The sequence below is a fragment of the Drosophila hydei genome, unplaced genomic scaffold (assembly GCF_003285905.1).
Source record: "Drosophila hydei strain 15085-1641.00,03,60 unplaced genomic scaffold, DhydRS2 tig00000243-arrow-arrow-pilon, whole genome shotgun sequence".
Classification (NCBI taxonomy): domain Eukaryota; kingdom Metazoa; phylum Arthropoda; class Insecta; order Diptera; family Drosophilidae; genus Drosophila; species Drosophila hydei.
Genome location: NW_022045693.1, coordinates 1,332,028 through 1,359,167, shown reverse-complemented (window position 1 = coordinate 1,359,167; position 27,140 = coordinate 1,332,028). Strand labels below are relative to the sequence as shown.

Genomic DNA, 27,140 nt, shown 5'->3' with positions numbered 1-27,140 from the left:
CCGCTACGTTAAAAGTGAGAGAGTGAGAGCGAGATTGATGACAGCTGCGGCATCGGCGCACGCTCTCTCAACAGCTTGCGCTCTCGCTCTCTCTCGCTCTGGCCGTATGGCTCGCAGTAGCCCGTTGATTTTCGCACAGTCGAAAATTTGTTAGCAGCACGAAAGAAGCGCAGCAAGTGAAGTGAAAGAAAAAAAAGCAGAGAAAAAAATCAACAAACGTTGCATGAAAATTTTGAAAAACCAAATTGCAGACACATGTCTTTTTTACAACGTATTTTCGTAAACTATTACTACAACAAAAATAGCATTTAAAAAAATCAATTTTTGAAACGTTTTACTCCCAAACAACCAACGAAACGAAACGAAAAGCTCTAAACGAATTAATTAACCAAAACCCAACGTGAACTAAAACTTTAGACTAGCAGCATTCTTAACTAGCTACTAAAGGTGAGTGCAAGCAGCGTGTTGCATGCAACGCGTTGTCTGTGTCATACATATTTATGACTAGTTCAAATTTGCGCGCTCTCTCTCTCTCTCGCTCCCGCTCGTTGTGACGTAACTGTGTCAGTGTGTGCGTGTGTAAAAATATCTTAAATATTGCTCATACGCCGCTACGCTAGGCAACAACAACAAAAAACAGTCGTAGCTCAAGTCACACAGAAGCCCAAATCTCTTGGCATATATTTTAATAATAAAGCAAGACAGGCTTCTCTCTTGCCCTTCTCCTTCTGCTTCGGCTTCGCCTTCGCCTTCACCTTACATTTCCTCTCATTAGCACTCTCTCATTTCTAAGGCGCTTAAATAATAATAAAGCAAGCCAAGTGAATTGGCAGCTCTGCCCTCCTCTCACTTCCCCCTCCACTATCTTTTTCCCTCTTTCTCTCTGTCACTTCCTTGGCGCCTGCCAGTGTTGTCCAATTTATGCAAAATCAATTGGCAGCCGATTGCCCAAACGATGCGGCGCGACGCGACTCTCACGTGTCTGCGTGTGATTGTGTATGTGTGTGTGTAAATGCTTGCATTTTTGTCATTTTAATTGGCAAGCGAGTTGCTCACACATACACACATGCACGCACACACACTTGGCAATCAGTTGTTTATAAATAAACTATGCACAACAATCGAAGCAAAATTTATGCCGGCAAATGTTTTGACTCAATTTTAATTGCGATTCTAAATGGTTTATTGAATTTATTTATTTATGTATTTGTTGCTGACTGTGAGCTCTGACATTGCTTATATACTCTTATAAGTATATTCTAGACTTTTGCTGCTTTAGTCATACAATGTAAATGCTATAATTAACCTGTTTTTATTTTTTAAATTAACTTTATTTACAGAAAGCAACAATAATAAACGATGTTTGCATTGTGGTATCTGACGTTCGCCGTTGACGAAATACGGTAAGTTCTAAACAGTTTGAGAGCCATTGTGGCAAATAGTTGGACACTTTGTGCTGTATACTTTTGGGCAGCAAAATAATTTATGTAGAAAGGAACTGTAAAGTGGGTTTAGTGTTAAGTGGTCTATGTTTATTGAAATTTAAGCACTATTCGTAGCTATCTACTCATCATATATAACAGTAGTTAGTTAAAAATAATTCTTATAAGGGAATAATCAAGACTTTAATCTTTTTTATTGGATTTGTCCTACAAGAGTTCTTAATATTGCCTCACTGTTAGCTAGAGTAAGCCAGTGCTACCTTATATATGGCCCCATTTAAGATAAAAACCTTTCCATTTCTTATTTTATTAAATTTATTATTTTATATTAAAAATTGATATTTTTATTATTACTACTGGTTGCTATACGGTCACACTTAAGCTCTTAATTTATTCTCTTAGCAACAAATGTTGTAAAAATTCAAATACCTCTATCCGTCAACAGATTTTGGCAGTTTGTGCTTAATATATATATAATATATTAGTTGCTAACGTAATATCCCAGTATTTAAATTATCTGCAATATGGTCACACTTAAACAGATAATTTCATGGCTAATGAACAAACAGTCGTAAAATTAAGAAGACTAAACAAAAAACTTGTCTTTTGTCTTTTTTATTTTTTATACTGTTAACTGTAAACATTACATTTCCCTGTATAAAAATAAAGGGTCAATATTGTGCCACTCACAACATCTTATCTAAGCAATCAAAAACGTTGTGTTCTTCGGATTTCTGGAAAGTTAAATGTGTTAAATGTATACATAGCAATAGCCCATTGCATTTGTCATTGTCACATGATAATATTACCCGATTTGTAGTTCCTATAGAACAACAACAAAAATATATCAATAAGCGACAATCTGCACACAATCTCAAGCAACCGGCTTTTGGCTTTCGCTTGCCGGTTATAGTATTCATAATGATAACTGCAATTAGCAACGGAAACACACACAAACACGTGCACACACACATACAAAGACTCGAAGAACTCAGTGAAATTTGCTAATTTGCCAAAATAAAAAGTTGTTTTTGATCGCTTCTTCTCTTGTTGTTATCTAAGCTCTGTGCCATTGTTTAATTAGCAAAATATAATAATGTGATAATTGGAGTTTGCCAGCATTTCGTATCCAGTCCAAACTCGAGGGCGTATACGTAATATGGCTTAGGTACTTAGCGCCTGTATTTGTTTGCTTATCTATTTGCCGTACACGTTTATGAATGTGGCTAATTTTTTTCTATATTTTTCTATTTTTTTGTGGCGTACGTGACAGTGAGAAAGCTCAGAGAGAGTTTAGACCAAATCAAAAAGACGCTTCTAGACATTTTTTTATAGCAAACAGTTTGGGCCCTGTAAAATTTCCCAAGCATTTGTGCAGCGAAGCGTTAAGCCATTTCCTGTTAATGCAGTTTTTGTTTAGTAAAGCGACTCAATTCAATATTGTTTAGCTGCGGTTTGGTATTGCACAATTCTAGTTTGCGTTAAATTTGTTTAGTTTGCCAAAGTTGTTATTTTGCTGTCTTTATTGCAAATGCTGCTGACGTAGAAACATTTTGAATAGGTCTTTCAGTTAATCCCTACCTTTTATGGTGTATCATAAAAAATACTGGTTGTTATTGGGGTACACTTACCAGCTCTGGCAACATTTGTATTATTTTTATTAGTGCTGGCAGTGTTTAAGCTCAATTTTCAATTATGATTTTATTAACGTCCTTAAATGTTAATTTGTGTAATTAACATACATTTTACATAATTTCTTATTCATTTTATATTTTGTAATCTCACATTGTAGGATGTAAGATGGCGTTGCCATCTCGACTTTTGCTCAGCTCTTTTCTCCTTGCTGCTCCTCTTTGCTGGTGTTTTCTGTGGAGCTCTAGCACCTGTTTTTTATAGCATCTCTGGACTGGCCCCTGTCAGTCTTACTACTAATAAATACATTAATTATTAGCTAATCATATGAAAATATACAATTTTACAGTTAATGATACATTTAACAGATTTTATGTATTTATTATGCTATAAATTACTCGTTCACCCTGTTGCAGGGCGTTGCCATTTCGATACTTTCCCCATTTTTGATAGGGTAACACTCACTGATTCATTCTTCCTTTCTTACTTGGCTATGGTGAAGCTCAACTCGCAAAATTGTTTTGGGATCATAAATTAATCAATTTAAATTCTTGCAATTTGTTTATTTATCGAATAATTGTGTTAAGTTGTTTAAATTAATTGAGGGTGAGTTCAATTGTATGCCAGAATCGAGAAAATACTTAAAATGCTTAATAAGCAAGCAGCAGAAATTTCTGGAAATTTAGGAAGAGGAAGACGCAGCAAGGCTGCACATTTTTTTCTGTTTTTCTTTCCTATTTGCTTTTGTTAGTCCATCTGTTGGACCACTTTGTGTTTTATTGTTTATTTCTAATTTATCGTAATTATTATTTTATTCTCTTTTAATTTATTTTTGTTTTTACACTTTTATTTGGTCTTTAGCAAACGTTTGGCCTGGCTTTTTAGTTCCAATAAGCCAGCTCCTCAGAAAGCGTTAGACAACAAGCCAGCACCGGCTGTTGCACCTACCCCCGCGCCAACTGTAAAGCCTAGCCCAGCAGCTGCTCCTGCAAAGCCTAGTCTACCTGAGCCCTCACCGAAGCCAGTAGCAGCGCCCGTCGCGGAACCGCCAAAACCAGTTACTCCGCCAAAGCCAGCAGTTGTCCAGCCAGCGCCTGCTCCAGTTCCATCTCCAGCTTCCATAGTTGCACCTAAATCAACACCTGCAGCGCCCAGTTCACCTCCTGCTCCCAGTACTCCGCCAAAACCAGCAACTTCCGCCAAGATGCCGATTCCTTTGCCGAAATCCTTGACCGAGGCCAATACCAATGGCAATGACAACTCAACGAATGGCAATGAAGCCCTGCACGATATCAACTTGGACAAAAAGCTCTTCGAGGCTCAGCTGCCGGCCAGCAAAATTGCCAAAGTTGACATAGAACAGCTTAAGGATGCCAGCGAGGACTTCATACATGGCGAGGCAAATGCCTTCGTGCAATCAATCAAGGAAGCACAGCAGGCAGGCTTTCGGTAAGCAAGAAAACCACAAAGCGCGACACACCCACGCACAACTTTTTACATTTTACGTTTTTCAGTTGCTTATTTTAAGTTCAGTTTTTTAATTAGTTTTTGCGTGCTGAAAAAACTTCCGCATGGCAGCCGCAGCAAGCGAACGAACGTGCGATGGGTTCAACGAACTCTCCTGACTTCTTGTCGCTAAAATAGTTGCCATGTGGCAACAGCAGCCGACAGGCGGACAACGTTGCAACAAAAGCAACAGCAACAACAAAAATATGCGACTGTAATAATGCACCATGCTTCATCATCATCATCATCATCATCGTGAATGACATGATGATGTTGTTGTTGGTGACGATGACGTTGTTTATTTTAGTTTCATGTTCTGTGCTTGGGCGGACAGCTCTTGGCAACGGGCATCAACTGCCTGACTGCCTGCCGGCGCTGCGGTTTGCACTTATTTTCTTGGTTATTTATATACCCTGTACATTAGAGAGAAATGGCATATGTAACCACTTGGCAGCAGACTACTTTCGCCTTTGGCTTTTTAAACTTGATTTTACAATTGTTGTCGATTGCAAAGTAATTTATCTAAGGATCAAAAGATCGCTTAGTTGCAGCTAGAAGCTCGAGCTCATTGAATTTTGCGATAACAAGTTGAGTTATATCAATGTCGAACTGGATTAGCTTAAAATCTATTCGTAATTTCTACTATCTTAAATCTATTTACAATATAAGCTCTCTCTCTTTCTTTTTCTATCTCGTTTATGGCACTTAAAACATTTTCATTGACAGCTTAATTTGTCTATCATAAGATCAATTATAATCTATTAGCAACTTTAATAGCCTGAGTTACTCTTACAGCAAACCTTCTCTCATATAGCTAAAAATAAAAACGAGTAGCCTCTACGTTATTTACAAAGTCTTCCAACTTTCATATTTGGTTGCTAACTTTGTCAATTTAGAATCTGAAAATATTGATTTATGAAAATACTTAGTCAACTAGCTTTACTTGTCGTCTAAAGACCCTACACTAAACTAGACCAGCATACACAATTCATAAGAGCTGGCAGCTGGCTAAGACCCACCGAAAAAGCACAGAATTGTTTTTCCATTGATTTTTCATTAATATTAATGGTGTAAACCTTGCACGCAAGCCTTGCACTTCGGCCACCTGGCTCAAGGATTGGGCCCAAAGCAACAGAGAGTGCAAACACCTTTTGGCGCGGTGCCCACCATCAAATTTTCGAAACGACAACGAAAACTGAGAGAAACTAATAAAGCCTATGCAAATAGTCGAGTGGTGCAGCGGTGCGACGCCAGTTTTTGTCGCCTGCCTTCCCGTCCGTCGGTCTGTGCGTCCGGGTCACATGATCTCCCCCATGCCAAGTTTATATTTAAACGTGGCATCTTTTGGAAACGCAACGCGTTTGTCGCCGGGCATAAGATTTACTTGAAGATTTATGATATATATGGGTATATACCCTAGCTGGGGGGGATGTTAACAAATTGTTGCTAAATGCGGAGCGCTTTTGAAGAGAGTTCTTTAAATGCTGGAAACATGGAATTTATAAATATACCTACTGATCTATAGAAGCCGCTCTATAGAAACATCTAATAGCTGCCATAGAGCCCTTTAGTTTTTTTGTTGAGAAATCAAAATAGTCATTTGGTTGCATGCAAAGCTCGTTCGATCTCAAAGTATATTTATCAGGGATCCCAGAAGATATAGCCAACATTATGAAATTATATCTGCCAGGGTTTTATAACTACGAATTCCTGTTTTTGCCTGTGGAGCATTATTGTTCTGCTCATTACTCTACTCGGGTGTGTCCGACTAGGAGATACCCTGAAGCCAGCTTTTGTAGGCAGATGAATATGTCTAAATCGACTCAGCTGATCAAGTATCGTCACCCTATGGACCACGCCTCCTTTTGCCTATAATGTCCTCTTATAAGAAATTTAAAAATATATTTTTAGTCTGTTTACTAGGGTATTTGGAATTCGTTGCTTTTACAAGTTTATTAATTTTTTTGTAATTTTTATTTTATAAATGCCTTTTTTTTTTTGATCATTTTGATTTCTTTGTGTGCTTTAAAAATTTGTCTTTCGGTCTGTGTGCGTCAAATTGGCTGTGCAGCGTTGCAGCCATTGCCTACAGCTTAAATTTAGACTAATGTACATAGGTAGTATATATGATATCTGTACTATATGGAGATTATATAGCTTTAGTGCATTTGGCGTCACGTCTCATGTCCAATTGCTAGAGTTCAAATGATGGACAGCGTTCGTCATTTGGACTGCTTAAATCCGTGTTTGACAATACACATGCAGAACAAGACAACGATATATACCTATATAATTAGATATAGTTATATACATTCATTGTATATATATCTATTTTTTGGCTCACGCGTTCGCAAATTGATTTTGGCAAGCGTCGCTTTTGAAGTGCTGCCAAAATATTGTTTAGCAAACAAACAAAAGGCAAAAGTAAAAATCGTATGACAGAGCTTTTAGTGGATTCTGTAGCTGACAGAAAACTATTATATATATATAAATAATATAGATATATGTATATATATTTACATATTTATATTTGTATCATTTCTGTTGCATGGAATAGATTTTTTTGGCTAATTGTCTGGAAAGCGTGCGCATTAATTGAACTCGTGCCTGACTGCACGCAAATTGAGCTAATTAATAACACATTGCCACAAATGATTTACTAAATTTTCATTTTATTTGCTGAATATATATATGTATAGACCATATTCACTTCCCAATTGCCTTGCCTGTTATATTTTCCTCTCACTTTATGATTCAATTGCCGATTCTTATGCAATTCATATTTCAAGTTCAGGGCACGCCCCACCACACGCAGCCCCAGCTGTACTTGTGCACATGCCAAATGCACAGAAAACCCACTGAAATCTGAGTAAAGCTATAAAAAAAAGCTTATACCATAAAGATATGGATACTTTAGAAACTGAATAAGCAAGTTGGATAAATAATGATGAGGATTACAGTAGAAACTGCTTAAGTTGATCTAAACATTCTTTATATAGATTCATTAGTCACAAGCTCTCAACCAATATTCAATCTTAGTGCAATCTTATAAACTAAGCGAACAGCTTAAGCTTTTTACATATGCCTCACAGGTGCCACAACTTTATGACGCTCCGCCACATAGCACACATACGCCCCATAGGTCCTACGACTTTATAGCTGCAGTTTCACAACTTTATAGTTGCCCTTTTATCGGCCATTAAATTGGCTTAGTCATAAAAAAGAGTCGTAACAGCTATATAGTCAGAGTCAGAGTCTTTGCATATATAGTACATCTATAGGGAGAAAATCTTGATTCGGATTTCAGCAAGTTTTGTGAATGTAATTTTGTATACTCGTATAATTACTTTTTGGTTCACGTTTTCTATATATGCCAAATGCTGTCTTAACTACATGTCAATGCTAGCTGCCTGCCTGACTGCCAGCTAAAGCAATCGAAAACATTGTGTGTCAGCATTTTCAAGGTTGCTGCCAACCCCCTGCGAAAGTACTATATATATGTATTTGTTTTGTATAATATCTATTGTCGTTGAAAGCTGCTGGGATTTACGTAATCTCAGCGCCACTTGGGAGCAGCAATTGAAAACGAAAGCAAAACAAATACAACGAAAAAGCTGAGAATGGCAAAGAGAGGCGTTTAAACTGTGAGGTTATGTAATCAGCAGCAGCAGCAGGCAGCATCCTGCTCCTGCTGCCAGTTGACATTGTGTTATATGGTAAATGTCAGCGAAAGACATCTAAGATTTCAATCTGGCAGAATTTTATAGAATTTAATTTAATTTTGAAAGCAAGATAGATATAATGCTAGATATACGTTATCTATATATATATATATATGTATTGTTGCATAAAATTCATTTGGCAACTGTTCAAATATGTATGTGTATATATCTTTTCGTTTTCGCTGAATATATATGTTCGATACAATATTTAGAAAAGTCTGTTTCGATGTTTACGATCAAGCAGGTTGCCTTTACTTTGTATATATCTAAAGCATATGATGTATCTATATACACAAATATATATATGTTAAAACAAATTTTTATGAACATTTCAAAATCAAGTTCAAGAATTTAAGCAACTTAGATATAACAATATATACAGATATATAGCTGTATAGATATATATATAAATTTATATATATATATATATATATTTGATTTATGTTAGTTTTCTTATAGTTAGTATATGAACTAGGCGGAAAACATGTGTTATTATAATTTACCTTGCTGATATATAGTATGAATATATAAGTACACTTTTACTAGCCCTTACATTTCAAATATTCTCTATATATATAAAAATATAATAGTTTTCAGCTGACTTGTTTCCTGTTTGACTTTTATATCATTTTTATTATATATATATTTATATATATAATTCATTATTTTTCTCTATGATAGTGCCAAAAAATATTTATGTGTTCATAATTCTATTATAAATGTAGAATGCGAGTTAGCTGGCACGTCTGCCTCTGCACATAGCACTGTGAACAGTTCTTACAACTGTTCCCTCTGCTGTTCCTACATTCTCTTCATACAGTTCTAACTTGCGCTCATATCATATGAATTTGCCAAGTTTTTTTTCTTTGCGCTCGCAGCTCAGCTGGTTTTTTGAATAGTGCAAATATTTACACGAAACAAAAAAATAAGAAAAAAAAGCAACGCAAATATAAATAAATGTACTCGTGTGGGCTTTAGTTACGCCCTGGGAACAATAAATTTCGATTAACTTTGATTACTTTCGTCAGGCTCGTCACGGGCCCAGCCCGCCTCTTATAACTACTTGAGTGTCGTTATAAATTAAATACGCTGATGCATGTGTATTAGTGTTCCTCAATAATTAAGCAATGAATGGGCGTGTGTGTATGGGAAAGGCTGTGTGTCATGTGAGGCAGGCACCGTTAGCTCTGCTCAGTCAGCAATACCAGCAGAAGCAGCCGCAGCAGCACGACGCCCCCATATAGGCTGGCCATATAATCCGGCGCTGCAGTTACGCCGTCAACTGTACATAATATTTGTATATGTGTTGGTGTGTGTGCATTTAGTTGCAAGGCGACGCATTTGTCTCTCTCGCCTCACGCATCCGCACCCACTCGTGCACAGTTGCATTGTTGCAAACACTTTCCTTTTTCGCATACACTTACACTGCACAGCAAGGTAGTGGGATCGGCCGCACTGCTTACACTTGCTGCCTGCCGAAGCTTTCTAGGCATTTCATTTCTCTTTTGCGCTCGCATTTTTTGAATAAATCGCAAAGCTTTTTTGTTTTTTTTCATTTTGTCATACGTCACGTCCTACGTCAATTGCCGCTAGTCCACTAATACAGGCGCACACACAGTAGCAGCAGCAGCAGGCAAACAGGCAGACAACGTAGCAGGAGGCAGGCCTCACGCACACATGAGCACAGTTGAAATACCAAAGCAAAGCTTTTGGTCGTCGTCTCTTTTTCTCGCTGCCTGCGCTCGCAACTCACTGTGTGAGAGTGTGTGTGTGAGTTGAATAGTTTGAAAGTGAAAGAAAGAAGAAGGGTGCCGCTGCCGCTGTCGCTGCTGCGGCTGCGGCTGCCGGCGTCGCGGCCAGACTGACAGTCGACTGCAGCTGAGCCAAAGAACAAAATTTTCTGATCATTGTAACGTTGGACGTTGAATTCTACGGTTGCAAAGGTGAGCCGTTCTCCAAAGAAAAACTAATAATATAATACCATAAAGACAAACAAGTGATACAAATTATTATAGATACATAGTTTATATATAATAATTCTAATATAAAAATAAATTAAGTTAAGTGCTCTGGTTTTTGTTGTTGTTGTGCGATATTAAAGTTTATGCAACAGTTTTATTATGTCGAAAAGGATTTGTGACTCAACTCTTGATTACTTTTGGGTCAGTCGAAAGTGCAGTTTGGCAACTTTTTTATATTTTGCATGTGCTAAAAGCGCAACGAAACCGGTTACCGGTTACCGGCATAAAAATTACGAATGAAAAAAGTATTTCTCAATATAGATGCAGCATTTTATGGCCGTATGCCCATATTTATTCTCGCTGCTCTTTCTTCAAGCCGCTTTTGCAATTGCAAAATGCAAAATGAAAAAGAGAACAAAAACTGGTTTTCGCCCTAAGGGCGAGCAGGGCTTTGCGGCGCAGCCGTTACGCAGCTGCTGTGCAACTGTTGAGCGCGCTTGCGATTTTTGTCACTGTACGCCAAATGAAACAATAAAAAATATCCCATTATCTATAAACGATAACAAGAAAAAGCAAATCAAAAAAAAAAAGGTACCACCTTAATTACGAGTGGTGCGAAACGATAAGAGCTTGTCAATAGTTGTTGCCAAAAACCCACAAAAAAAAGAAAATAAAGTAAAAAATGTGTGCAATCAGCATTAGCGGCACTTGGCGGACTTCGCCGCTAGCCATGCCCACCGCCCTTAGCTGGCAAACTGTATTACAAATTTACCTTGAACTTGCTATTGCCAAACTATAAAGAAATATAGCCATTTCGCGGTCATTGCCAAAGCCCATTGCATAATCACTTATCGCACACAGACCAACCACCTACACCTACACTAATGGCCGAAGATATTGTATCAGCTGTACATTAGCTATGCTTTTCATCTGGCATACAGTTTGGCGTTATATAAGTGCTGCTACAGTTTGACAAGCAGCGTATATTACTGCTGCCCCTAGCTAAATTTAGTAGGCAGCTAAAAGTCGAGTTGCGGCTAAAAATACGGGACCAAAGCAAATAAACAAAATTAAAGCAGCGCCATATATATACATATATATATTTATATATACATATATGTATAATGGGGTATATTTGAATCAATACCTGGGCATATATTTATAGCCGCGATATATTATCCAGTTGAGAGCTAAAAAAACAACAAAAAATAGAATCGAAAATTGTTTAGCGAAAATGCTGACTAGTTGTGTAGTTTATTTCTTGTTTATTTTTCCCCAGCAACGAATCGCGCAAATTTGTTATACAAATTGCTGAGCCAACCGCCGTTAATTATTCAATTGAAATCTATTAAAGCGAGAGAGAGGGAGAGAGCAATAAGAGCTTAAGCACCGTTTGCATTGGAAAAACTCTGATGGCAATTTTCACGCTTTTCTGTATTAAAGCGTAAACAAAAGTGCGCTCCAGTTGCTAACTAACTGTCAAGAGTTGCATAATCAAAAAAAAAATAGGGGTTGGGTTTGTAGCTTTGGCTAGACAGGAAATTAAATTGCACGACTACTTGCCTCTCACTCCCACCAACACAGGCACAACAAAACTGCCAGCTAGACAAAATGCACATATACATACATATGTATGCCTGCGTGTATGTGTGTGTCTGTTGCTTTGGCAGCGAACCTCAAAACAAATAAACAAACTTTTGTAATTTCAGTCACAATGTGTAAACAAATCACAAAAAGCTAGCACCATATTTTTGCCTGTCACTGTAGCAGCAAAGCTGCTGTGCAAGCTTTTATCGCGCGCACAGGACTTTTAGCTTTCACTTGCGATAAAGCTAACTGGCTTTTCACATGGGCTGTTAAGTAACAGAGCAGAGCAGAGCTGTGCAGTAACAGCTTTAACAGTTTACAGTAGTGGCTGAAAATGTACGTCTGCACTTGCTTGCGACTTCAGCTAAAGCTAACAGTTGCATTAACATGTGAGCGTGCTGTTGTCTTAAGGTAGCTGCACTTATATAACATAAGCTGTTACAGTAACAGCCACAGCAGAGTGTCCACTGTCGGAGTGTTGTTGTGCAGCTAAATGACTGTCGCGTCTGTCGCATTTGTACGCTGATTGTCTTCGCAGACAGCGCAGAATTTTTTATAAATCAACGACATCCGGGCAATAAGCGCAAAAATTCTAGCGAAATTTATGGCACAAGTTGAAACATAAGCATATAGCCTATAACCCGCTCTTTCTCAGCGCCTCATTGAGCATTTGCCAAAAGAATTTTAATTAAATTAGCAAGGAGATACATCAAATATATATTAATTTATTTTTATAACAAGATGTCCAATTCTTGAGTAATGCGGGCATGCTGCAGCCCTCTTATTCCGTCCCCTTCTATGCTATCTATATAGGGTATTTATTGGTTGTTGCTGGACGAGTCTTAATTTTTTTTGGGGTGGCTTAGAGGGTTGACTCTTGCGTGTTTGATGAGGCATGAGGGCTGATCACTTAATATTTTCAGAGCTAATTAAGTAGCTGTTTTTTTGTAGCTCAAGTGAAATTTCAAGGGAATTTACTTGTCAATCCGATTTAAATTGTGATGTATGCATAAAGGCCTTGTAATTTCGTCTATTTATTAATAAATTCCCATTATTTATTAAAAAAAAACTTCTATAAACATACCTCAACATTTGCCATATTTCCCAACTATATATATAATTTCTGAAACTTCTTGGCTTAGCTACAGCCCGCAAGCTTCCTGTATATATTTAGCTTTTCCCATTATTTATTAATATTAATTTCTCTATGAATAAAACAGCGCAACATTTGCAATATTTCCCAATCGTATTAAGCCATAGCTTTATGTCAGCCGCTTGTCATTAAACTGTTTCGATTTTCGACTTGTTTTCCAATTGCAATTGCAATTTCCCGTTGCATTCGCTCACGTTTTGTTTTGGGCCACGTCAATGTCGTTGGCCAAATACACTTGGCGCATTTGTCTGCATCGCCTGCCAATTTCTTTGTGCAATCGCGTCAAACGCAGCGTGGTTCCCCGTTTTGCAATTAAGTCACACACATGGCGTTTTACAGGGACAGAGGCAGGGGGAGACGGGTGGCAGAGCAGTACCCCCATCGAGTTTCGAGTCTTTGGTTCAATAACCCATTCGACTTAACCATAAACTGTGAAATTGCAATAAGCCATTGCATTTTGGCTGTCAGTCAAATGCGATTCTTGGCCAGGCTTTCGCTTTCCTTGTACCCTGTATTTATTGAGAGTGGGCAACGGTAAATAGAGACAAGTACCAAATTCAACAGTATATTTCCCCCTGTTTTAATACTTTTCCAACTTTACCATAAAATAATATCCAGTAAAATATATACCCACGACACATATCCCTGTATTTATAAATTTTCCCATTGAAAAAAGTACTTGAGTAACTTGTCTGGTAATTTCCCCTTAACATATGTGTAGACTATTTCCCATTTTTATTCAGCTCAACTTCAAATTCCCGCTATAATTGTGAAAAATAAATTTTTTATAAAATTCCTATCAGAACTTAGTTTGAATGTGCACAACAGGGTAGCTAATAGTCGTTCCCCCTCGCTGCCTTGTTTGCCACTTGTCTAGGCTGTCTGTCTAGCCTTTAGCCAATGGAGCTGAGTTGGCCTAAAGTGGACTATCTTATCCGCTTCGTCAGCTGTTTGCGAGATCAACTTTTCGCTTCGTTTCGCTTTCGAGCTTCGACGCCGGCAACTGCAGTCGGCAATCTCTGCTGGCTTATCAGCTGACTTGGCCAACTCTCACTCACACACTCGCTCTCTCTCTCTCTCTCTCTCTCTCTTTGTCTATCTGTCTGCCTGCCTGCCTGCCTGTCTTTCTCTCTCTCACTTTTTCTCTGCGTTTGCTGTGGCATTTGTTAACTTTATTCAACATTCGCGTATCACAGTTAACCGTTAACAGTTGCCAATTTCAATTCGCGTTAACAACTCTGCGCGCTCTTGTTCGCGTCATTCGTAAAAGCGGGCTATAAAGTAGAGTCTAAACCATAAATCTAATAGATCACATATATATATATATATATATATATATAATATGCAGTGATGCTCGCTTGATATAGACGAAATCCTTAGTTCTAATCGTTATAATAAAAAAATAATAATTATTTTAAAAGATAGTGAATAAATAATAAAAATAACTCAAAATAATTCATAATATATACAATTATTAATTTTTAAATTAATAGTTTTAAATCTTATATAAAACAAATATAAAAAAAAAAATAAATAAATCACACTTTAAATTAAAAACAAATAAAAATAAATAAAAACTATATTAAAAAACCAAAATAAAAAAGCTTCTTTGAAAAAATGAATTATAATTAATTATTCCTCTAAATAAAAATATATGTTTAGTATAAGTTCGTTAAATATTTAAATTTCTTTTTAAAAAATATTGCTTTAGTTGTGATTGTTTCTAAAACTGTGATATATCTGCATAGCCAGACTAGAAACTGAATTTATAGAGCGCACGCTCAAGCGAGTGCTTACTGTATATAAGAGTATGTGTCTAGCTATAAAAAACTGTCAACAAATTGCTCTGCTGTGATCAAAAATTGAATTTAAAGCTGCATCCTGATTGTGCTCCTTTTTTTCTGCTGTTGTCAGGGTTGTCACGTTGCGCGCACTCAGGGTTGTGGCTTGTCTAAGCGCAGTGAGAGAGGCTGGGGATGGGGGCAGAATGACGGCTAATGAAATCAGTTTTCAATTGTTGGGACTTAATTCGATTTGCTGTTGCTTTTAAGTGGCGCATTTTGTTGTCAGGGCCAAGAGAAGGCGAGGACTTGGCTAGGCTCTCAACTGGGTGTGTCTGTGAGTGTGTGTGACAGAAATGTTGTGCACACTCGAGTTAATTGATTAGTTCGCTTGTCAGCAGTTGGAGGAGGAGTTCAGCTTTCGGGGCTATTATATCAGCTCTATCTATAGCAATTGCACTCAAGTACTTTGAAACGCCCACAATCTCGAAAAATAGTGCAAAATATAAAAGTTAAATAAGTCAGCTTATCTTTATGGGGCATTTTTGACATGAAACACCTCTTATATAACTCACTTGCAAAAAGTTCCCAATTAGAGTGACAAACACAGCAATTGAAATAGAAATCATGCATAAAGTGATTAAAGTTTGTGCGCGATTAAAGAAAGTGCAAAGATCTTTTATGGCTAAAGGAAATGTTAACTAAACTGAAAGAATGTTAGATACACATCAGAAAGATATGGATACAGCTATATCTTATATAGATAAAGCTTAGAGAGATCATTTAGCAGAAACTTTGATAAAAAGCTCTGTTAGCTATGTAAGAAAGTCGAGTAATTATATAGATAAGAAAAAGATAGGATACTTTACAGTTATATCAGAGAAATGAAGATGCATCTTATATAGAAAGAAAGTCAATGCTTAAAGATTAAGTTATAATATATAAACAGAAAGAAGAGAAAGCTAAAGCTCTCTTTAAACTCTTTAATATAATATTTATAAAATGATTTAATATCTATAAAATGTTTCTATTAAAGTTGGAAAACATATATTTAATAATATTTATAGATACGACATTAATTTACTACAGATTCTACTCAGCTTGCTGTACAGTAGCACTTAGCTAAGAAAGAAATTAAGCTGATGAGCAAAAAGTTGTAGTGAAGTTGAAATAAAGCTCACTATATATCTATCTATCAGATCTAAACTGTTTAAAGCCAAAAACTCAGTTAACTTTAGATATAATTCCAAGAGTGTTTATATTGTAGTATTATTCATCAAGAAGCTTTAGTGTCTGCATGCCCATAGAAACGCCTTAAAAACTCGCAAATTCTACTTAGCTAGTGAGCACTGTATGTGTATAGCATAGAACAGTCAAGATAATCAAGCTTTAGCAAATTTTCATTAAGTGGCTGACAAGATAATGCCTTGAATTCGACAGATAACGTCTTGTGCATGAAGTTTCGCAAGTTTGTTTTACTCGAAGATAAGTTGTATATGAACTAGAGCAGGTCTTATATAAGGTGTCTAATAGCGCCCAGACAACCTTAGCTAAGAGAGAAGCTCTATATAGCTATACTATATATGATCTTAGTCATATTTGTGTGCATAAAGCAGACTTAAATTGTTTTCAATTTGGCATCCAATAGCTGCAGCTTTACGAATTAGTCATTGAAGAAGGAGAGGGAGATAGAGAGAAATATGCAATTAGTCATTAGAGAGAGAGAGGGAGAAGCATTGCAACGCTGAGTAATGAAGTTAGAGGCGAATGAGTAAAACAAACTTTGAATTTAGAAAAAAAGAAAAGAAAAACGAAATCAAATAATGTGCCACAGACATGCAGCATGCAACTGCAGCTGCCACGCCCCCTCTCTTTACACGCCACTGCACAGGCGTGAAAAGTAACTCAAAAAGCTTGCAACTCCTTCAGCTAGAGCCGAATGCACGTGCACTCGACGAGTTTATACGCTTCTGCTTCTGCTTCTGCTTCTGCCTCATTTTGGTTGTTGTTGGCCGTGATTTGTATGCCGCATGCCGCACAAGCAGCGGCACTCTCATGCCGCCATTAGCAGCCCTCATTTCACACTCGAGCCGTCACTTCAACTTGACTTGACCGCCACGCGCCCCCATCTCTGGCACTCTGTGCCTCTGGCTGCTGCCCCTTTGTGCCTTTTAGGCGCAACAATTTTCAGCTGCCGCGTGTCACAAATTTTATCGATTTGCGCCCTGCTTGCCACACGCTTCTGCTGCTGCTGCTGCTGCAGCTGGTGGTGGTTGCTGCATCAAATAAATATATCCTTCCGCATTATGTTGCGCTCTCATCCGGCAACAGTTTTGATACCCCCATTGCAAATAATTGAGACTCGGGGTATGCCGGCTAGGCAAAGGTATAGGGTATATATATATGAATACTTGTTTAGCATATTGCACTGAATCTATCTGGTCAACAAACATTCTTCAGATGTGCAATAACTGTAGTATTCCCAGAATATATAGCATATGGAATATTGGAGAAATAGCTATACTGTAATACTACTGCGCCACTACTGTACTACTACTGTAATACCACTGTGCTACTACTATACTATTACTGGACTACTACTGTACTATTTACTGTACTATTACTATACTATTACTGTACTACTACTCTCATACTACTATATTCCTATTGTGTATACTACTACTGCTACTACTACTGTACTACTATTATTTCAACTACTATACTACTACTTGTGTACTACTACTACATCTAATACTGTTCTACTACTACTTCTGTATTATTACTGTACTACTATACTACTGCTGTCCTACTACTACTACCTTACTACACTTTATTACTATTTCAACTGTAGTACACTAGCCCTGCTACTACTATACTACTGTACAATACTACACTGTTATATATTACAATAGACTACCAAACAATGCAGCACTGCTAGGCAGAGCTGTCATACTTGCATGCTAATACTTTATAGTGCATTACTGTGCTACTATTATACTAGACTACCCCACTTATATACCATTGCTGTGCTGTACTATTAGTATACTATTACTGTTTAGTATAGTCTGGCACACACATAATAATCGTATGCTACACGACTAGGCCGTTGGCAGAATACTCACATGTACATAGATTATACATAGATCTTAGTTGAAAGGCTTGCAAGGGGAGAGTATTTGCAAGTCATGCATTGCCCGGTGAAGCGCACTTTTACATATATATTTGCACGCCGCCGGCGCCTGCGGCTAGGCAATGCTTTCTGCAGACTTTTTCAACCCTCGTCGGGCAACCCTCGCACGCGCTTCTCTCTCTCTCGTTGTCGCGCTCTGTTTCTCTTGCTGAATTGTGAGTTGGTCCCGGGTGGGCGCGTCCGTTCGCTAGTTGCGAATTGGCAAGCCACGGAAGGGAGAGAGACAGAGAGAGCGAGTGAGTCTGAGCGAAGCTAAAGCCGAAGCTGAAGCCGCAGCCGCAGCCGAAGCCCGCATCATCGAACTCGATTTGCGTGGCTCGCTGTTCGGCGCGTCCTTTAGTCAGCAGCTGGCAGTTTGCTCCTTAGCACCTTTGTGTAGCACACGCGCGCGCGTCCTTTTTTGCTCCCTAGTGTGTAGCCTAGACTCTTGTGTAGTAGCCTTTTTGTAGTATACCTTTGGGCGCGGCAACCAAACAACCAACAAAAAATTTAAAAAGAAAGAGGAAAAGATCCAAAGAAGAATTTTTGACAACTTTTCACAGCATCTAAGACGAGCGAACCACCAAAAAAGAAAAGAGAAAAAAACAAAAATATTTCTAATCAAACAAAAAGCAATACAAATTAAGCGAGTGCGTGTGTGTGTGTGCATGTGTGTGTGTGTGAAATATATATATATATATCTTTATATATGTATGTGAAGTAGTTAAAGCAGCTGCATTGTGATTTCATTTTACCTGCAAAAGTCCCACAAAAACAAAATCAAAGAAACTTTTTACACACACCAACAAAAAACGATAACTTTTTGACCAAGGCCAAATTTTTTACTACAAATACAAAACTTTACAAAATCAACGAAACTCTTAAGAAACTTTTACTAAAAACTTAAAACTTAAATCTTAAAACTAAAAAAATGGGTTTGTGCGCCTCAAAGGATAAAAAGGAAAAGGTGATCGAAGGCGATGCCGGCGCCACAGCCAATGGAGGCGAGCCCAATGGCACGGCCACAACGCCAGCCGCTGGCCAAGATGGGTGTGTATATAAATACACATATGTATATTTATATAGATGTGTGTGTATGTATGTGCGAGGGTGGCATGAAAAGTAGGGAAACTTAATGCTGAACAAGCTGTGAAACTATAAAAGAATTAAAAAAAATAAAATATATCAAATACTTTAGACATATGACAGATACAGCAGACATATGTGATATACGAGGGTGGTTTCAAAAATTAACAAGTTAAAAAAGCTGGCAAAATGGAAAAATTAATATTATTTTATATATATTAAACTTAAATATGCATATGTGATGCCTTCGAGGGTGTTTTAAATAATTCCTAATATAAAAGAAGCTGGACATATGTTCTATGCGAATATTTGCAATAATTAAAGTAATTTTAGAGTATAAAAACCCTGAGTTCGAAATGCATAAATATGTTTTGTTAACTCGCCAACTTTTCAAGCCAACCTCTGCTATACATAGATAGATAATATGTACATGGTATATATAGACAATAGTGTGTGCGCCGCTTTTTGGGGCTTGTCATAGGTCCTCTGGCGCTGCTGCTGACGTCAGGCTGTCCAAAAAGAGAGGAACAAATTAGAAAACAGAAGGGAATACTATAGTGGGCATAAAAATATTATTGCCCTGGTCCTTTTTTTTTGTTTTTTTTTTTTTTTTTGACCGGGGCCCGGGCCACGACACCCGGGACCGGGCAGACAAGAGGCGCGCATGTGCCGCACGTAACGGGGGCAGGGCGGGGCAGCATACGCTATTTATATATATATGCTGCATGCTATGTACACTCTCTCCTATCTACTCGGTATGCGTATTCAGCGACAGCCGGCAAAAACATTTCAGTCATTCAGTTAACTGAAGCTCAGCAGCAACAACAGCCCTCAGCCACGAGTTGTCGAAGCAACCCCGAAATATTTGAGGCAGTTACTTTTTTTTTAATGGACTCTATTTGAAATTGCGCTGTCGCGTGTCTGTCTCTAGAGATTCCCAACTAAATGGGAAAAAATGGGCGAAAAACATTGCCGACTTTTGGGCGCCAGAATTGGCAGAGCCTAAAACCTAAAGCTAACTAAATGTTTCGGAAAATGCACAAATGCAGAACAATTAGTATATTGATTGGGAGATCTAGATATATGTAAGGCTGAAAACTTAGATTAAAAATTTATAAAATTATAATCATATTGAATTCATATCAAAAATAATATAATTAAGCTTATTTGAATCGTAAAACACATAAATATTAAGTTTTATAGATCTAAGAACATAAGCACAAAAACTTTTAAGATCCAAGTCTAATGAGAGTTGTATAAACGCTGTCATTTTCCCATTTATATAGAGTAATATAACTAATCCAGCCTTAGACAAATCAATTAAAGTTAGTTGATATGAATATGACCCTAAGATCTGTACCAAAAGATACTTTGAATTGTATTGAGGCTAAGTTAGCTGACTGTAGATATCTAAGCTCTAAATTAATGCAGTTAATTCTATTCCCAAAAGTAACGCTTAACTAATAGCATCGTCTTCTGTTCTGAACTCTTCTTATAGCAAACAAGACACCATGGTTGACGCTGCTGTTCTCGCTAAACTGGAGGAGGGTTATGCCAAGTTGGTCGCCTCCGATTCGAAGTCGCTGTTGAAGAAATACCTGACCAAGGAGGTCTTCGACAACCTAAAGAACAAGGTGACACCGACCTTCAAGTCGACCCTTCTGGATGTGATCCAATCTGGTTTGGAGAATCACGATTCTGGCGTAGGCATCTATGCCCCCGATGCTGAGGCCTACACAGTGTTCGCCGATCTGTTCGATCCCATCATTGAGGATTACCATGGTGGCTTCAAGAAGACCGATAAGCATCCCGCATCGGACTTCGGTGATGTGAACAGCTTCGGCAATGTCGATCCCACCAACGAGTATGTGATCTCGACTCGTGTCCGTTGCGGTCGCTCCATGCAGGGTTATCCCTTCAACCCCTGCTTGACCGAGGCCCAGTACAAGGAGATGGAAGCCAAGGTCAGCAGCACTCTGTCCGGTTTGGAGGGTGAGCTGAAGGGCAAGTTCTACCCATTGACTGGCATGGAGAAGGCCGTCCAGCAGCAGCTGATCGATGATCACTTCCTGTTCAAGGAGGGCGATCGTTTCCTCCAGGCTGCCAATGCCTGCCGCTACTGGCCATCCGGTCGTGGCATCTACCACAACGACAACAAGCGATTCCTGGTCTGGTGCAATGAGGAGGATCATTTGCGCATCATCTCCATGCAGCAGGGTGGCGATCTCGGCGAGATCTATCGTCGTCTGGTGACCGCCGTCAATGAGATCGAGAAGCGTGTGCCATTCAGCCATGATGATCGTCTTGGCTTCTTGACCTTCTGCCCCACCAACTTGGGTACCACCATTCGTGCCTCCGTGCACATCAAGGTGCCCAAGCTGGCCTCCAACAAGGCCAAGCTCGAGGAGGTCGCTGCCAAATACAATCTGCAGGTGCGCGGCACTCGCGGCGAGCACACCGAAGCCGAGGGCGGTGTCTACGATATCTCCAACAAGCGTCGCATGGGTCTCACCGAATTCCAGGCCGTCAAGGAGATGTACGATGGCATCACCGAGTTGATCAAGCTCGAGAAGAGCTTGTAAGCAGCTAACTCTCTAATCCCTAAAAAAAACCCAAATTGAACTCCATTTGGGGAAGGTTCAAACTTACCCAATTTAACAGCTCAATGGAGTTCATTTGTTGTTTATCTGCCGCCTGGAATGTGTTTTCCATTAGTGGAAATTCCCATTTCCAGCTGGTGCGTTTGCTTTAGTCTTGTCGTAGAATTTGCGTAGGGTATTTGTGTACCGGGTATGCCCGATCGTTCGTTTGCCTGCGGCACTCGGCATTTCGTTCGTCTACTTTGAGAGTCGCGGCCATAGACGGCCGTGGCATGCCCGCCCAACCACCAACCACAATCAACAACACCAAAGCCCCACAGACAACAACAACAACAACAACAATAATGGACAACTAATTCACAACAAAATATTTGCTTAAAGAAAAATCTAAAGAAAAGAATGTAAAACATTTTGGCATTTGTGTCAAGCAAAAAAACAACATAAAAACTTTAAATACTTTTATTTTAAGTCTTAAGTTTATAAAAGAATTAAAATTATAAAAAACAAATAATAAAAAAAATAAAAAAATCCAGGCTGTGTTTTGAATAAAGCTAAGGAAAAGAAAAGGCAGAGCTAGATAAAAGTTATATGTATAAATTAGATAGATGATAGATAAATGTATGAAATGATTGACTGATCAAAGATATGTGATCAAGGCTTGCCACCAGATCAATTATATTTCAGCTGCTGCAGCGCGTTTCAATGCTCTCCTATGCAATTCTCATGAGGTTTTTAGCTAAGAGCGAAGTAAACGAATCTGGGGAAGAGGCAAAGGTCCAGTAGGAAGAAGCAGAGAAGCTATCACAGAAAGACGCTTAGCAGTAAGTATACAATGCTGCTCATTCTCTTTTATTTCCTATACAAATTGAATCATATTTACTTTAGGAGAGGACATCGGATATGAAACGACCAGGAAGTGGAAGCGATAAGAGGAAACTAGTAGATGGCAGACAGGAGAAAGGCCATAGGTGCTAAGCACGGTCTGGAAGAAAGAGAGCACTAGGAGGAAAGGAAGGAGCAGAAGACTAGAAGCAAGAGAACACTAGAAAGAGAATACTAGGAGAAGACAATGAAAAGACTCGAAAAAGGAAAAGGCCTAAAGAAGCCTAGAAGCGGAGCAGTAGGAGGAAAAAGCCAGAAGACTAGAAGAGGAATAAAAAGAAGACGAGAAAGAGAGAAAGCATGCTAGCAAAAGAAACGGACTTAAAGAGGCAGAAGGAGAATGGAAACAGAAAAGACCTAGGCGAAGGAAACAAGCAGAACCAAACTGGGGGAATTACCAGCAAGTACTAAAAGCATGTAGGAAGTACATCCATGTGCATATAGCTTTGGGAGTAAATAAATTTAAATTCCACGGTTGACAGGCTTTGATCTACAAAATATTTATATTAACTGTAATAAATTATGGTTTAGTCTAATCTGTATACCTTTAATATTTACGCTTAGATCAAACATGATTTACCCCCATCAGGCTTTTCTAGCTTAGTACAAATATTAACCGATCCATCGATAGGCAGATCATTCTTCGAATGTGAGCCTTTCCTATTTCTTAGAGCTCTCTCGGCACTCGGCTTCGATCAGGGCGGAGATGCCCTTGTGCATCTCACCGATAGTTTGGTATTCAGTGAGCCCCATGCGACGCTTGTTGGATATGTCGTAGACACCATCTTTGGCCTCTGAATGTTCGCCGCTGGTTCCACGTACCTGGAGATTGTGTTTGCCGGCCAGTTCCTCCAGCTTGGCCTTATCCTTGCCAATATGTGGCAACCTAATGTGCACCGAGGCACGAATTGTGTTGCCCAAATTAGATGGGCAGAAAGTCAGGTTACCCAATCGCTTGTCACAGCTAAATTTGAGTGAAAATGCCAGAGACTCCAGGCCGATGATCATCCTTTCGTATGCACGGCCCAGATCGCCGCCTCGCTCCATCGAGATAACGCGTATGTGATCCTCCTCATTGACCCACACCATAAATGTGCGATCGCGATTCATGAAGATGCCCCGGCCCGTCGGCCAAAACCTGGAGGCATTGGCAGCCTGTAGGAAACGATCGCCCTCTTTGAACAGATAATGGTTATCGATCAGTTTCTTCTGGACCTCCTTGTCCATTCCTTTAAGTGGAAGGTACTTTCCGGAGTGTTCATGGCAAAAAGTGAGAAGCACTTTCGAAATCATGCACTCCAGATTGCGGTAATCCTCCTCGCTCAAGCAGGGATTGAAAGGAAAATCTTGAATGGAGCGAGCACAACGGACACGTGTTGACACAACGTACTTTTGCTCCGGATCTAGATTGGGGAAATCCGCACCGTAGCCATAGCAGGAAGCCGGATGCTTGTTGGCCTTGCCGAATCCTTTGTGGATATCACTGATAATTGGATCGAAGATGTCAGCAAATGTTTTGTAAGCCTCCGGATCGGGCGCATAGATGCCCACTGCTGAATCGTGATTGCATAAACCGGATTGAATGCAATCTAAGAGCGTCGAACAGTACGAGGGCGTCACTTTCGTCTTCAGCTTGTCAAAAATTGATTTGGTTAAATGTTTCTTTAACAAAGACTGGGAATCGGATTCAGCCAACCTCTGGTAGCCCGCCTCGAGCAGCTCCAATATTTCACATGGAGCCATGCTGTACGAGCGCATAGAATAGCATTTAGTAACAGTGCGAGCCAAGCGAATTGCATTCATCTTAAAGATTGGGAAAAAAACTATAAATTTTCACGAAAAAAAACCAAATTTTAATTTTTTTAATTTTGCTTGACTCTATCCAAAAAAAGAATAAATGTGATCTTTTTCGACAGGTATGGCAACGACAATGAATTTCAGTTGAACGGTTAAGCAAACTAGATTCAATTTGAATCGCCTAAACAGAGTGCGAACATATATTTCATTATAAATATATTTTAAATATAACCAATGTGAGTAGATGTCTATATTTTATTTTTGTTCATTTCAAAATTTGACAAACATAAACAAGCAATTTAAGACAACACACGAGAGCCAAAGTTACTAGAAAACGAGTGTATTAATCGATAAATTCAACTACGAAAAAAAGGAACTGATTCAAAAATAAATTTCAAATACACGACAGGCATATGCCACGTAAATATAAATTGCATAAAATAAATAGCATTTAAGTGTCAACAAATTGACACATATATAAAAATTAAGTTTCAAGTTCTCTTGTTATTAAAACAAAACAAATATCACAATTAATGAACGATAGTCTTTGAGCTGACTAGTTCGTTTGTGAGTGAACCTGCAGAAAACTATCGAGATAAGAGAATAATTCTTATTGTTATTCCAACTCAATCAAACTATCGAATTGAGGAAACGATTATCGACTAGTCTATCAACTATTTCACTTGTTTCTTTTGTACTCCCACAAATTAGTTTGAAGCTCCTACAAATTAGTTTTCTAATAATGGTGCAGGTGTGGTTTATGGACAGCGATGACAGTGATCAGCGACTGGAGCACAAGCGAGAACCAGCTTCCTATCTAGATTTGGAGACACTCTACAAAAAAACGGGCGTGGAGTACTTCAAGGTAGACTTTATAAAAAAGCCTATCAACGACCTTGCCAAAGTCGCGCTTATCACCTTTTTCGACGTTCACTTTTTGTAGATCAATGCAGACAACTATGAGAACGATGAGGTGCTAAAAGAGCTGCGCAGCAAACGTGGCTACACATACGAGGATCAGGTAGGCATAAATAATAATACAAGGGGTTATTGACTAAGTTGTATTACTGTAGATCACCTGTTCCGAGCAATGCCTGCCTGATTATCTAAACAAGCTAAAGGCATTCTACACGGAACACCTACACACGGATGAAGAAATTCGATTGGTTCTCGATGGCTCCGGGTACTTTGATGTGCGCGAGTAAGTAAGCAGACTGTGTTGACATTAATAGCCAGAAAGAAGCTATAAAAAAGATGCTAACAATATCATTATTAGCTAACTGTGTTATTATTAGCTAAGTGTGATCTGAAATTCATTAGACAAATGGGCAAAACTGCTCAAAATTAGGTGTCTGTACTTTACCCAACAAATTAATTTACTTTTCAGCAACGAAGACAACTGGTTGCGTATAGAAGTGGTCAAGGGAGATTTGATTATAATACCTGCTGGCATTTATCATCGGTTTACACTGGACAGCAAGGTACGCAGAGTTTATAAATGTCCATCTAGACAACCTCTTACCTTTGCTTATCCACAGAACTATATACAAGCGCGTCGATATTTTGTTGGCGAGCCAGTTTGGGTTCCATACAATCGGCCAGCTGATAACATGGACTGTCGCAAAGCATATTTAGAACATATGGTGCAATCGAGAAAAGCTTAATATTTACCTATATATTGAAATAAGTTTTAATTGCTTGAAAAGCATTAAAGTATATATTTGATTAATAATTATGTCGATATCGATATAGTAAACCAGTTCCAGGTTGAACGAACGATCTACGAACTTGACGAAAACATCTGTTTTAGCACAATATAGTTTAATAATTTGTTAAAATGTTAATGCTGCATAACCAAGCTTAACTCTGAAATTCAGCTGTTATTAACATATTAGCATTATGCAAAAGAAAAAGAAACTTTTCTTAAATTTATAAAAAAATAAATTAAATGGATCATGCAATTATTATCATAACAGACTTAAAACTAAATGTTTTCAGTTAACAGAGACAGCTACTCCACACTTTACATGTACATTGACTGTAGGCTAACATAAGTATCGATACTATTGCGGCCTACTTAAAACGCGTACCACCTTCGTATGCGTCGAAAGTTTGGTATATTTCGCATTAGACGTTCGCGGTCACACTACTGCGATTATTTTAAATGTATAAGCAACATTTACAAAAACAACATCAAGCGGGTTGGACGCGCAGAAACGTTAGCGGATAAAAGCAGCGTTTAGTTATTTTACTATTACGACTTTGTTATTTGTTTACAAACAAAGCTGATAAAAGAAAGTATGCTACTCGCGATTGTGTTACAGGTGTAATTATTAATACAACGGTTTCGCCCTCCCCCTTCACTGCTTCGTGTGTGTATGTATATAATTAAATATGCATGTGTTTATTTAGTGAGTGAGAGAGCAGTAGTAAACAAATCAAATAGTAATTAAATTCAATAAGCAAATAAACAAAAGTGCAATATTTAACAAAAAATTTACTGGCGCGATTTGTGTGCGCTTAAAAAAAAGTGAAGAAAAAAATAATTTTTTGGAAAGCCGTAGAAGGCAACCAAGAAGCAGAACGACCAGCGACGACGCAGCACCAGCAGTAGCGCGTTCTGCAAGTGTATTAGTGTTAAAAGGCGCACAGTCAACACGCGTATATACATATGTACGTGCATATGCTGGCGTAAATAAGCAAACGTATATATATTTATATATATCTCTTATTATATATGTACGTGTAAATAAGCAAATTACCAAGCGCAACCACAAAAAAGTGAAATTTCTCAAGGCAGAAAATTTAATAAAATTTTTCGT

General features: G+C 38.4%; 3 protein-coding genes across 5 annotated transcripts; 2 read left to right on the top strand and 1 right to left on the bottom strand.

Moving 5' to 3' along the window:
* The first annotated feature begins 144 nt into the window (after positions 1–144).
* Positions 145–22,100, top strand: LOC111592949 (arginine kinase). Of its 3 annotated transcripts, XM_023305426.2 has the most exons (4): positions 145–447; positions 1,341–1,403; positions 3,936–4,523; positions 20,538–22,100. In XM_023305426.2, the coding sequence occupies exons 2-4, from the start codon at positions 1,360–1,362 to the stop codon at positions 21,619–21,621; spliced, it is 1,716 nt and encodes a 571-aa protein (XP_023161194.2). In that variant the 5' UTR covers positions 145–447; positions 1,341–1,359; the 3' UTR covers positions 21,622–22,100. The 3 variants fall into 3 exon arrangements, with proteins under 3 accessions (XP_023161194.2, XP_023161197.1, XP_023161195.1); XM_023305429.2 differs by lacking the exon at positions 3,936–4,523 and having other exon boundaries at positions 20,538–22,098; XM_023305427.2 differs by lacking the exons at positions 145–447; positions 1,341–1,403; positions 3,936–4,523 and adding an exon at positions 18,870–19,003 and having other exon boundaries at positions 20,538–22,098.
* Positions 22,101–23,047: 947 nt separating this feature from the next.
* LOC111592977 (arginine kinase-like) lies at positions 23,048–24,418 on the bottom strand. The gene has a single exon (XM_023305472.2). The coding sequence runs from the start codon at positions 24,322–24,324 to the stop codon at positions 23,182–23,184; it is 1,143 nt and encodes a 380-aa protein (XP_023161240.1). The 5' UTR covers positions 24,325–24,418; the 3' UTR covers positions 23,048–23,181.
* Positions 24,419–24,940: 522 nt separating this feature from the next.
* LOC111592965 (1,2-dihydroxy-3-keto-5-methylthiopentene dioxygenase) lies at positions 24,941–26,178 on the top strand. Its single transcript, XM_023305457.2, has 5 exons — positions 24,941–25,183; positions 25,262–25,339; positions 25,392–25,519; positions 25,706–25,799; positions 25,857–26,178. The coding sequence occupies exons 1-5, from the start codon at positions 25,061–25,063 to the stop codon at positions 25,980–25,982; spliced, it is 549 nt and encodes a 182-aa protein (XP_023161225.1). The 5' UTR covers positions 24,941–25,060; the 3' UTR covers positions 25,983–26,178.
* Positions 26,179–27,140: the final 962 nt, after the last annotated feature.

Excerpts from the sequence above, each read along its gene's own strand:
- LOC111592977 (XM_023305472.2), bottom strand. The coding sequence starts at position 24,324 with ATGAATGCAATTCGCTTGGCTCGCACTGTTACTAAATGCTATTCTATG.
- LOC111592965 (XM_023305457.2), top strand. The coding sequence starts at position 25,061 with ATGGTGCAGGTGTGGTTTATGGACAGCGATGACAGTGATCAGCGACTG. Across the intron at positions 25,340-25,391 it reads GCTACACATACGAGGATCAG|ATCACCTGTTCCGAGCAATG; the intron begins GTAGGCATAAAT and ends GTATTACTGTAG. Across the intron at positions 25,800-25,856 it reads GGTTTACACTGGACAGCAAG|AACTATATACAAGCGCGTCG; the intron begins GTACGCAGAGTT and ends GCTTATCCACAG.
- LOC111592949 (XM_023305426.2), top strand. The coding sequence starts at position 1,360 with ATGTTTGCATTGTGGTATCTGACGTTCGCCGTTGACGAAATACG. Across the intron at positions 1,404-3,935 it reads TTCGCCGTTGACGAAATACG|CAAACGTTTGGCCTGGCTTT; the intron begins GTAAGTTCTAAA and ends TTTGGTCTTTAG. Across the intron at positions 4,524-20,537 it reads GCACAGCAGGCAGGCTTTCG|CAAACAAGACACCATGGTTG; the intron begins GTAAGCAAGAAA and ends CTCTTCTTATAG.